Genomic DNA, 12,888 nt, shown 5'->3' with positions numbered 1-12,888 from the left:
CACTTTTAAATAAATGGGTTGTTCGTGTCGGATTTGTGTCAAAAGATCCCAACCATAACTCAACCCATTTAAGTTTCGTGTCATGTTCTTGTCAACCTAGTTACTTAAACGGTAACAACATCTTAACCCTAATTTGCTAATTTCGCGTTGGGTTCATGTCGTGCTTTCGGGTCATATCAATGATTGTCACATCTAGATTGAACCCATATCATAGGTACTATTAACTTTTACGAAGTTACCAGTTAAGCTAATTGATATGTGCACTTAGATTGATGTTGTTAAAATCGAAAACCTAAATTAAATCGACGTCATAACTAAGGTCATATAAGGTCACAACTCACAAGAGTCACAACTACACCTGGCAAATTGGCCAGTAGAGTCGAGTTAGGATTGGTCTTCTCAGATTTGGGTCGTTTTCGAGCTGATTGTTATCAAGTTATTCGAAGATAATAACGATTCGTATAGAGGAAAAATATTCGGTCCGGGTTAGTCAAGGTTGAATCAAATTTGAATCCACAATTTGATTTTCAATCGAATTTCAAGTCGGGTCAATTTTATCAAATCAAACCATACAATCAAAACGACAAATAGATTAGGAGTACTTGCCAAGTTACCATAAACCTTAAAAAAAAAAGTAAATAAAAAACAAAAAGGAACATCCAAAAACCCTCCTAAACCCCTATTTCTACAATCTATCTAACCCTTCTTCTTCCCCCAAAATTTCATCTTTAACTTTTTTAATTCACATATAATTTCTGGGTTTTATTCATACAACAAAACTTCAATTAGTAATTATTCAAAGTTGAAATCTTTTTGTGACAGCAATGGCAGCAATACCACCAACAACAATACCTTCCGATACTTCCAAAGTTGATCAACATGTTGATTACAGAAATCTCCCTCTTCCTATTCCTTTTGAAGAACTCCATCGTGAAGCTTTAAGTTAGTACTGTATCTTTTTAATCAATTTTATTGTAATTTAATTGCATAATTTTTTTTTTTCTTTTTTTTTTTGACAATTTAGTAAAAAAGACAAGTTTTTTTAGGGGATTATGTTCATGTCAGGGGCGTGTTGGAATTTTGAGTCACTAAGCACTCAAAAATACTCAAGTTGTGGCCCATTTACTTTAGCTTAATGGAGTCAAAAGATGGACTCAAACTGCCCTACTTTGTCTCCCCACTTCTTCAGCCAACCACCCACTCACCCTATATTCTAACTGATCTTTGATGGCAAGATTAGTATAAATGGAGCACCAATTCTGATTCATAAGGTCACCAAAATCTACTCTCTCTTAAGCATTCTATACACCATCTAAATTAGTGAGAAAGGAGGGTTTGGAACCGGTAATCAGTCAGAAAAACATACGGTGTTTTTGGGCGACGGGTTTACATCGGAGACGGGTTATATAATCGGGTTTTTAAAGCTGTTCAGGAATCCATAAGCAATGGCTGGAGGTTCTAATTCTCGATCCTTATTTATCGCTTCCGCTTTCAGTTTATTGTATGTTTATTTCAGTATATTAAACATGCATATTAAGTATAAAGAACTTACATTTGGTATCAGAGCCGTTTATCGCCTCTGTCTTGCTTGTTGATTTCCGACTTCAGTTTTCCGTCCGTGATATAATGAATCTGCTAATCTCGTTTTTGCCATTAAAATCTGAAATTTTTTTGTTGAGTTTTTCTGGGATTAATGGAGGAAGACGGGAGGTAGGGGATGAAGTTTTGCCCAATTTTTGTTTGTGTGTACAGTATATATTACCAAAGCAGGGATACCTCACACTTTTCATTGCTATTGTCACCTTTATTCTATTTGTTTATTGGAGTAAATAGAATTGTGGAGTTGGTTGCTTTGTTACGCATGCGGCATGCCTCACACTTTGTCCACTTTTGGAGTCCTTTGCTCAATTAAATATGTGAGGTAATGACCCACCTTTTCCATATAGTACGAAAAAAAAAAAAAAAAATATATATATATATATATATTTTAAAATGTATCATATGGATTTATTTTGTGTGATACCGTCCCTTTGTGTCAGTGTGCTTTTACAGTATGATTAAGTACATATTTATTTATTTTTTTGAGGACAAGCTTACCGTTACTATTATAGGCCTGTATGAGCATTTGGACTTTGATTAGTACGTCACTTGTTTGACAGAAGACTTTATATACATTAGGTTAGTATATAAAATAAAGTAAATGTCAAGTGATTTTAAATTTATTAGTTAGGGAGTAGCCACAGCATCTCTAACTGATTAAATTTTATACGAAATCACATGTGGAAACTAGACATTTTATTGTAATTAATTGTACGTAATGTGATGAGACTTACCCACAGGAATCTTATTATATTTGTATAATTAATTAGGATGTTATATTGAATTATGTTTCTTAATATACCCACAGGAGTTGAGAAATGAATATAATTTGATAGTTTCATCATAAAGTTTATTTATGCATCTAATTTGAGTAGACTTTAGCCCACAGGCAAGTTTATGTCACTAGATTCATATGAGCATAATTTACATTGGTAAGTTGTGATAAAGTTAAGTCTCAAATTTTTGTTACTAAGCATGTATATTTAAAATTTGCAGCAATTTTACCTGGAAGTTCCTTTGATATCAAAATAGACGTTCCTGAATTAACTGGTGATAATTTTAAGGTGTGGAAGGAAAGAGTTCTATTGCATTTAGGATTCACGCGTTTCGATTATGCTATACAACATGATGAACCGGCTAAGATAAAGGATACTAGCACACCAGATGAAGTAGATCATCGTGAAAAGTGGGAGAAATCAAACTATATTTGCACGATGTTCATAAAGACAAAATTGTGTGCTAGTATCCGAGGTTCAGTCGAGCAGCATACTAAAGTTCGAAACCTTCTTAAAGCAATAGATGAACAATTTAAAACTTCCGATAAGGCTTTGGCAAACACCTTAATTATGAAATTTGCTTCTTTGAAGATTAATGCCACTAAAGGAGTGCGTGATTTCATCATGCGCATGAGGGATATTGCAGCCCAACTTAAGGTATTGGAAGTTACTATGTCTGACTCTTTCCTGGTACATTTCATTTTGTATTCTCTCCCAGCACAATATGCTCCCTTTAAGATCTCTTACAACACACATAAGGATAAATGGTCTCTTAATGAATTAATGACCATGTGTGTTCAAGAGGAGAGGAGGTTGTTGTTGGAGGAGGGCGAAAAGGTGAACCTAACTACTAGTACTAATAAAGAATCATCTAGTACTAGGAAGGGTCACCATAAGGATAAGGGAAAGGGTAAGATGTCTGTTGAGCCGAACATTAAGAAGAAGTCTTCATGTTTCTTCTGTAAAAGGAAGGGGCATATGAAGAAAGACTGCATAAAGTTCAAGGCTTGGCTTAAAAAGAAAGGTAATTTTCATGCGTTTGTTTGTTATGAATCTAATATGGTTAATATTAATCATAATACTTGGTGGATTGACTCTGGTACTACAATCCATGTTTCGAATACCTTGAATGGTATGACAAACCTGCGGAAACCAGTGGCAAGTGAAAGCTCTATCTATTCAGGAAATCAGATAGGCTCGAACGTGGAGGCCGTAGGGACATGCAGTTTAATTTTGAGTAGTGGTTTTGTTTTGGTTTTGGAAAAGACATTTTATGTTCCGAATTTTGCTCGGAATTTAATTTCAGTTTCAAGGCTTGTACCGTTTGGATTTACCTTTAATTTTACGAATTCTGGTTTCAGTATTTGCAGAAATTCTAAAGTTATTGGTTATGGTATTTTGTCTGATAATTTATATCGTCTTTATTTACAAAATGATACCACTCAAAACACCATGCATGTTAATACTGGTTTAAAAAGAAGTATTATGAATGAGGAGTCCTCTATGTTATGGCACCGGAGATTGGGACACATCTCCATTCAGAGGGTTAAGAGATTGGTAAAGGAAGGGGTACTTAGTACTTTAGACTTTACCGATTTTGATACTTGTGTTAGTTGCATTAAGGGAAAGCAAACTAACAAATCTAAGAAGGGTGCTAAGAGGAGTTCTGACCTATTAGAAATCATACACACGGATATTTGTTGTCCGGACATGAACGCTAATGATCCGAAATACTTTATTACCTTTATTGATGATTATTCACGATATATGTACATCTACTTACTTCGTTCTAAAGACGAGGCTTTTGATGCCTTTAAATTGTTTAAGGCTGAAGTAGAGAAGCAATGTGGTAAGCACATTAAAATCGTGAGATCAGATAGAGGTGGTGAGTACTATGGTAGATATACTGAGGATGGACAAGCACCTGGTCCTTTTGCTAAATTCCTTCAAGAGCATGGGATTGTTGCCCAATACACTATGCCCGGTTCTCCGGATCAGAATGGTGTAGCAGAAAGAAGGAATCGGACATTAATTGAAATGGTGCGTAGTATGAGAAGTAATATTAAACTTCCTTCATTTTTATGGGTTGATGCACTAAAGACGGCTGCGTATATATTAAATCGAGTTCCTTCCAAGGCCGTCTCAAAGACGCCTTTTGAGTTATTCAAAGGTTGGAAACCGAGTTTGCAACATATACGCGTTTGGGGATGTCGTCGAGGTGAGAATTTACAACCCACAAGAAAAGAAACTAGACCCAAGGACTATTAGTGGGCATTTCATTGGATATGCCGAAAAGTCCAAAGGCTATAGGTTCTATTGTCCTTCTCATAGTACCAGAATTGTGGAATCTAGAAATGCGAAATTTCTAGAGAATGACTTAATCAGTGGGAGTACTATAGAAGTTGAACCTGAAAAGGATCAACATGAAGCTTCACCCTCTGTTTTAAGTGATAGGTTGGTTATTGTTCACGGTCCTGAAGATCGACCGCAAGTTCAACAACCAAATACAGAAATTCCACAAAATGTCGATCAAAATAGGGTGGATCATAATGAGGAAGAAGTTCACCGTGAGGTTGAACAAATTCCATTAAGAAGATCTATTCGAGAAAGGAGATCGGCTATTCCTGAAGACTATGAAGTATATCTACAAGAATTGGATTGCAATGTTGGAGCTGATAATGATCCTATGTCATTTTCACAAGCCATAAGTTCTACAGATTCTAACTTATGGATGGATGCTATGAAAGATGAGATGAATTCTATGGCGGCTAATCGAGTTTGGGATCTCGTCGAGTTGCCTGATGGTGTAAAAACCATCGGATGTAAGTGGGTCTTTAAGACTAAAATAGACTCACTTGGCAACATCGAGAGACATAAGGCAAGACTCGTTGCTAAAGGGTTCACTCAAAGAGAAGGGATCGACTACAAGGAGACATTTTCTCCTGTATCAAAGAAAGATTCTCTTCGAGTTGTCATGGCATTAGTAGCTCATTTTGATTTCGAGCTACATCAAATGGATGTGAAAACGGCATTTCTCAATGGCAATTTAGAGGAAGAGGTTTACATGAAACAACCTGAAGGATTCTCCTCTAAAGATGGTGAGCATTTGGTTTGCAAGCTAAATAAATCCATATACGGTTTGAAACAAGCCTCCCGTCAATGGTATAAGAAGTTCCATGAAGTTATTTCTTCGTTCGGTTTTGAAGAAAATATCATGGACCAATGCATATACCTTAAGGTAAGTGGGAGTAAGATTTGTTTCCTTGTGTTATACGTGGATGACATTTTGCTAGCAACCAATGATAAGGGGTTACTATATGAGGTGAAACAATTTCTTTCAAATAACTTTGATATGAAAGATATGGGCGAGGCATCTTATGTCATTGGCATTAAGATCCATAGAGATAGATCCCGAGGCATTTTAGGCTTGTCTCAGGAGGCCTATATCAACAAAGTGCTTGAAAGGTTCAGAATGAAAGATTGTTCACCAAGTGTAGCACCTATTGTGAAAGGTGACCGATTGATTTAGACCGGTGTCCCGGGAATGATTTAGAAAGGGAACAAATGAAAAATGTTCCATATGCTTCAGTTGTTGGTAGCATTATGTATGCTCAAGTCTGTATGCACACGACATTGCATATCTTTGTTGGAGTATTAGGCGAGATATCGAGTAACCAGGCATCGATCACCTGGAAGGCCGCAAAGAAAGTGTTGAGGTACCTTGTGGTACCAAAGATTACATGCTTATGTATAGACGGATGATAGTCTTGAAGTGGTGGGGTACTCAGGCTCGGACTTTCTTTGTTGCATTGATTCACGAAAATCCACATCAGGATATGTGTTTATGCTAGCTAACGGAGCTGTATCCTGGAGGAGTACTAAGCAGACATTGACAGCCACTTCTACTATGGAGGCCGAGTTCGTTTCTTGTTTTGAGGCTACCTCACATGGTGTATGGCTGAAAGGTTTCATATCTGGGCTAAGAGTCGTTGACTCTATTAATCGGCCAATTCGAATGTATTGTGATAATTCAGCTGCGGTATTTATGGCTAAGAATAATAAAAGTGGAAGTCGAAGTAAACACATCGACATTAAGTATTTGGCCATAAAAGAACGTGTTCAGGAAAAGAAAGTGATCATAGAACACATTAGCACTGAATTAATGATTGCTGATCCATTGACTAAAGAACGTGTTCAGGAAAAGAAAGTGATCATAGAACACATTAGCACTGAATTAATGATTGCTGATCCATTGACTAAAGGCATGCCACCTAAAGGTTTCAATGGTCATGTAGTAAATATGGGACTTGGTCCCATAATGTGATACATTCATTTATTGTATTGAAACTTTTCATTTAGTTGGATATTTTCTCATTTCAGATTATGTACGTACATACTTTGGTTATTTATTTTATTGAGAAATATCATTATGTTTTGACCTAGAGTAAACATATGGTTTATTCATTAAGTTAAGTGTGAGTGGTGAGAGACTAAGTGTATCGTAATACATGGAAGATTAATTCTCGCTCTAGAGAATTCGTCGCTATGATTCGTATATGAAGTTTCTCTTGCGTAAATGGACCAAGTGGGAGAATGTTGGAATTTTGAGTCACTAAGCACTCAAAAATACTCAAGTTGTGGCCCATTTACTTTAGCTTAATGGAGTCAAAAGATGGACTCAAAGCGCCCTACTTTGTCTCCCACTTCTTCAGCCAACCACCCACTCACCCTATATTCTAACTGATCTTTGATGGCAAGATTAGTATAAATGGAGCACCAATTCTGATTCATAAGGTCACCAAAATCTACTCTCTCTTAAGCATTCTATACACCATCTAAATTAGTGAGAAAGGAGGGTTTGGAACCGGTAATCAGTCAGAAAAACATACGGTGTTTTTCGGCGACGGGTTTACATCGGAGACGGGTTATATAATCGGGTTTTTAAAGTCATTCAGAATCCATAAGCAATGGCTGGAGGTTCTAATTCTCGATCCTTATTTATCGCTTCCGCTTTCAGTTTATTGTATGTTTATTTCAGTATATTAAACATGCATATTAAGTATAAAGAACTTACAGGGCGGACCCACCTTAAGCTTAGGTGTAGCAAGTGCTACACCATAGGATAAAAATTGCTGAAGAAAGGAAAGAATTGCTACACCATATATCAATAAATTTACCTTAACGTAAGATGAGTCTCTCTCTATAAAAGGGAATGAGTGAATTTTGGAAAGGCAAAAAATTTACATATTAATTAATCTAAACTTTTTGTTTCCAAATTTGAGTCATTAATATCTTTAGTCATTAATATTTGCAAATTCCAATAAGGCAATGATAATTGACAGCTTCAAACTTTATTAAGAAACAATGGATTAAAAAAAATAATCCGTATGTGTTATTTGATACAAAACATTTGGTATTTATGGACTATTGTAGTTAAACCTAAAAGGTTACCCAAATTCTAGAATAAGACAGTGTTACACCGGAAGACGGTTCATTTTTCTAAAAAAAATGTCCATTTATTATTAACAAATACTCCGTAGTTGTCTTTTGGTATAATGGGACCGTTCATATTATGAGATCGTCTCACACAAGAATTATTGAATGATAGAGTATATATGTGTTCCACTTATCAATTCATTTCGGAGGATGTAATTTAATTCTATAGTGTTGATAGATGAGGAGTTCGCTAACCTTGTTAACAAATATCGAATAGGTATAGACATTGATTTGTAAGATGGTGTTCTAGCTTGTATACGTAAATTTTCATCGGAAAAAATTGACCAAGGGTTTGTAAGATGGTGTTCTAGCCTGTATACGTAAATTTTCATCGGAAAAAATTGACCAAGGGTGTATAGTGAGATACTGACATACAAACGTGATATATTGAGATAAAAAATACAAGTAAAATTTTGCTACACCATATGGAAAATTCTGGGTCCGCCCCTGGTTCATGTTATTTTATTTGAGTTAATTATGATTTTGGGTTGTTAAAGTTTGTAACTTTAGGTTAATAGAATTGTAGCTGTTGTTGGGTTATTTGATTTTATTAGTTACTCCCTTTCGTGGCGATTATTTGTTTACCTTTTTTGTTCTTTATGAGGGGTATTTTAATCGAAGGTAAACAATGATTGAGACGGAGGGTATAAATTATAATTGTTTTGTTCATCTGGTTAATTGAGAATTTAGCTTTTGATGTGTTGGATTATCGGTTTCGTAAATTTAGCTTCTGGGGTTGTTGATGGTTGATGTTAATTAGGTGTTTGAATGCTGATGGAGTGATTTTGCTTGATTTTGGCTTCTGGGTTGTTTGAATTTAGCTTTGTGCTGTTTCAATGGCCGTGCCTGTGTATCGTTGTTAATTGGTTTGGCATTGTGTGCTTCGAGTTTTCATTTGATGCAACTTGAAATTCTGAACTGAATGTAGTTTAGCAGTGGAAGAATAGATGTTCATACGAATTGTCGCGTGTGCGGTGTGCCCATGAATCAGCAACTGTTAGAGGCTTTGAGGTCAATTTATAACAATCAGGGTACTTCTGAAAGTAGTTTGGCTACATGTTTTTAATTCAAAGATATATGTTTGGCTCTTGCATTCTATAAGACGGTCTCATGCTCTCTTGTGTGCAAAAGTTTGATTAGTTCTAGGAACAAAAAATTAAACCATGCTGCTTATATGCAAAAGTTTGAATTTGCCATTGTTGGTGACAGTGTCGAAGCCGGAAGTTTTTGAAGGGGCGCGATTTGATTTCAATAAAGTACTTACCCCAAATTTCTTCCTTAGCCATAGGTAATGTCTACTAATCTATAGTGATGTTGATTTTTAATTCTTACTGCTGTTACTTTATATGATTTTAATAGCTTCTTGAATAATTATCAGTGCGACCATGGGGCCTATGGAAGTTCAGTCTCGGTCTTCAGATATTATCAAAATCTCTACCGCCAATTACGAGTTTGGTGCTAATTATATAGACCCAAAGGTAAGAATGGCCTGATAGGCACTGATGTTGACGGTTGACATTATGACCCTGTTAAACTAGCCTATCTCATGTATTGCAATAATATTTTGTTGAATCCCCGTGCGTTTTACAGCTGATGCTTATTGGAAGGATAACACAAGAGGGTAGATTAACCGGAAGATTTAAGTATGACTTGCTTGATAATATTACCTTGAAGGCTAACGGTCAGGTAAGTTGTTTTTTTTTTTAAATCCAATGGTGTTGCATTTCTCTCAGATAATTTGGTTTTAACATAAATTCTCGTGTATTTCTAGCTTACAAGCGAACCTCACATGTCTCAAGTGATGGGTACTGTTGACTATAAGGTAAGACCTTATGTCTCGCTGTTAACTTCTCTTTTTCTCTCTATCGGCATGAAATTAGATCAGGAAGGCCTAATAGCTGCTTGCAAAATTTCGTCTCGTTTTTATTAGTATAATGGACTAAAACATTATTGGCATGTCTTTAAGAGACTATGCTTGGGTCATATTAGAGAATCTAATGTATGAGAATACGAAGGTTGTTGCTTTAACATGTATGCTATGGAATTATAATCTTCTGGTTGTCTCTTCTTCAGGGTAGTGATTACAGGGCGCAAGTTCAATTTGGGAGTGGTGCGCTTTTCGGGGCCAACTACATACAGGTAATTTAGTCAAATTGTTTTTATTGTTTCTATACTGAATAATAAAAATTGAAGTTAATGTCTTGTTCTGTAAAGAAACCAACATTTTTTTAATGGTTCGATTTCTAATTCTTTTATTTCCTTTTAGGAATTTTTTTCACTTTTATTGTGAAGATGAACTTGATTATATTTTTTACCCTTATGTTTACTTTTCTCATGTTCCGTTGAACTTGCTTAACAGAGTGTGACTCCAAATCTTTCTTTGGGTGGTGAGATTTTCTATACTGGTCAACATAGAAAGTCCGGTGTGGGCTACGCTGCTCGATATAGCAATAACAAGATGGTATTTTTCCTTTCTCTCCCATATACTCCCTCCATTCCAATCAATTGTATACATTTGATTAAAGCACAACTCACTTGTATTCCACAAATCACAAATGTATAGAAATGATTGGAACGGGGGAGTCGTATACTATTTCGATCTGGTTTTAATCATTTTGTCTGTTATAGTCCTTTCTAAACTAGTGAGTGAAAATGTCGTCCAGTTACCATACTGAGATTTAGAATGGGTTGTCGACTTGGTTTCTTTAAGTCAAGCAATACAACATTTTACATATGCCTTATCATTTTTCCGAGTTTCTGGAGCAACACTCTTAACCAGGGTTTGGTTGCGGGAACTCGGAAAGTACACACTTGTCCTCTTTCTATAGTCCAGATTTTACAAGTAGCTTACAGCCTTACACATGTGACTGTTTTCATCATATCTGTTCTCAGTATAAGTTCTGTCTACTCCCATACCCTCTTTTCATCACTTGTATTTGTTTTCTGCACATCTACTATTGTATCGATCTCTGGATGATATAGAAGAGAATATCCTAGGTAAGGTAACAAGATAAATATATAATCTAAGGTCTATGTCTTTTGGGATCTTGTGAGAACTGTAAAGACAATGGAACCCTGCACAATCGGTGATTCCAAGGGCGGATGCATGCTGTAGCAATTTGTATGCTAAAAATAGTAAAAGTTGTTGCGTAATAATATACTTCAAATATCACCATCCTACTCCTACCTAAGAATCTGTGTAGATAGCTAAGAATATGTGTCACGTCGATAAAGAGTACGAGCACTTCAGTTTGCCTTTTGTCATGTTTTCTGCCACACGTGTAGGTTGCGACTGGACAAGTGGCTAACACAGGTATGGTTGCCCTTAGCTATGTTCACAGGGCATCCGAGAAGGTGAGTTGGTTATTTATCACTTGGATAACCTCTACTGCGGTTCAAAAACTTTGCCTTGAAGCTTGATGGCTTGTGTTTGGTGTAGGTTTCTCTAGCTACAGAACTCATGTACAACTATATGTCTAGAGATGTCACCGCCAGTGTTGGTTATGACGCAATGCTTCGCCAGGTATTTTCTACCATAATTGCCCTTTTTATTGTATGTAGCAAATATGCGTGCTACAATTGTTATGTGACGCTACTGTCCAGTCGCCTTGCCTAATCTCATTGAATATAGCACATTTTATAGTTTGCTGAGTAAATATTGCTCTGCAGTCTGCACTGGGTACTTTTGCATGTAATGGCGTTGTTAAGAGATACTTCTTTGATTCACGAGTACCTTCAAATTTGTTTGCGGGTGTAAAATTTTTAGTTTACTTTATACTCCATAATTGTCTCATATGTACTTTTAACACCCTTTTTGTAAATTAATTTTTTTTTTAAATATATTGTGCTGTTGTTGAAAATAGAAGGTAATTGTGAATCGGCAGGCGTTAACATTTTTCTTGGCTTGAGTTCTATTCTACCTAACGGATTGATCCACTTCTTCTAAAACACACTGCATTCATTTGCCTATTCTAAGTCAATTTTCAGGCTTTGGTCGATGTTTGTAATTTTTAATGTTCTTGTAGTCTGTAATCTGTACACATAGCCATCCCTCTTCTCACACCTAGACTTAGCGGATGGGGTCATTGAGGGTTTGGTTATGTCGCGCGCACTATTATCTGGTCTTCTCTGGTCCGGTGGTTACTGTCCTTACCGAGATGGTGACACCTTCAAGGGTCTGTTTTTCTTTTCTTTTTCAAATCAGTCATTTGTGAGGTCATTTCATACTATATGATATCTTTCGGGTGGGTTATTTCGGACAGGTCATTTTTGAATTGGGTGTTCTCGGGTTTGGATTACCTGAGTTTTGCCAGGTCTACGTATACATTATCTCGCCCAAGTCCTAATCATGTCGGTTCATTCCCTTTGCAGGCACGCGTGAGAGGAAAGGTAGATTCGAATGGGTGTGTCTCAGCTTTTGTTGAAGAGAGGATTAACCCTGGACTTGGCTTCTTACTTTCTGCAGAGGTGAGACTTTCTCTGCAGTCGACATTTTTACATAGCGTCTTCTTTTTTCGCGCTCATCACTCTTTCTTTCAGGCAATAGCTAATCTTCACTCTCTTATTGAAATTTGTATTCTTGCAGGTTGATCACGGTAGGAAAGATTACAAATTTGGGTTTGGTGTGAATGTCGGGGAGTAAACAATCAAATCGCCTGTTCTTTAGCCCGTTCTGGAAACACGAGTTCGTTCTTGTTTACGCAGTAGTCGTCTGTGGAACTCTATTTTAAGATACTGATCAATAGTGCAAATGTAGGATTCCAATTCATTAACATATTCCAAAATCCATATCAACCTCATCTAGGTCATATCGAGTACAGGTCAAACTAATTTCAGCTCGACTTGTTGTTTTTGTTGTTATTAACGCAATAAATAATGCCCTATGTTAATAATTCGAATTATTATCATTTATTACCAACTTTCCGAGTTTCACCAACTCCAGAGAGACCCAGTCTCAGAGGAATCGAAAGAATAACACGGTTGTTCATCGGTATGAATACGTTCACACAGTTGTTCA

The 12,888-nt window shown here is 36.4% G+C and overlaps 1 protein-coding gene across 1 annotated transcript; it reads left to right on the top strand.

Moving 5' to 3' along the window:
• Window positions 1–655: 655 nt before the first annotated feature.
• LOC141591593 (mitochondrial import receptor subunit TOM40-1-like) lies at window positions 656–12,685 on the top strand. Its single transcript, XM_074411977.1, has 11 exons — window positions 656–942; window positions 9,081–9,159; window positions 9,250–9,349; window positions 9,462–9,557; window positions 9,643–9,693; window positions 9,945–10,010; window positions 10,231–10,332; window positions 11,157–11,225; window positions 11,311–11,394; window positions 12,243–12,338; window positions 12,457–12,685. The coding sequence occupies exons 1-11, from the start codon at window positions 825–827 to the stop codon at window positions 12,511–12,513; spliced, it is 918 nt and encodes a 305-aa protein (XP_074268078.1). The 5' UTR covers window positions 656–824; the 3' UTR covers window positions 12,514–12,685.
• The last annotated feature ends 203 nt before the right edge of the window (window positions 12,686–12,888 follow it).

This window comes from Silene latifolia, chromosome 7, assembly GCF_048544455.1.
Source record: "Silene latifolia isolate original U9 population chromosome 7, ASM4854445v1, whole genome shotgun sequence".
Classification (NCBI taxonomy): domain Eukaryota; kingdom Viridiplantae; phylum Streptophyta; class Magnoliopsida; order Caryophyllales; family Caryophyllaceae; genus Silene; species Silene latifolia.
The sequence above is the reverse complement of the archived record's forward strand: the minus strand, read 5'-3'. Positions and strand labels throughout refer to the sequence as shown.

What these genes read in the sequence shown, in the direction of transcription:
- LOC141591593 (XM_074411977.1), top strand. Translation starts at nt 825, where the DNA reads ATGGCAGCAATACCACCAACAACAATACCTTCCGATACTTCCAAAGTT. An exon ending in GATATAGCAATAACAAGATG is followed by an intron (nt 10,333 to 11,156) that starts GTATTTTTCCTT and finishes CCACACGTGTAG; the next exon opens with GTTGCGACTGGACAAGTGGC. An exon ending in TTCACAGGGCATCCGAGAAG is followed by an intron (nt 11,226 to 11,310) that starts GTGAGTTGGTTA and finishes TGTTTGGTGTAG; the next exon opens with GTTTCTCTAGCTACAGAACT.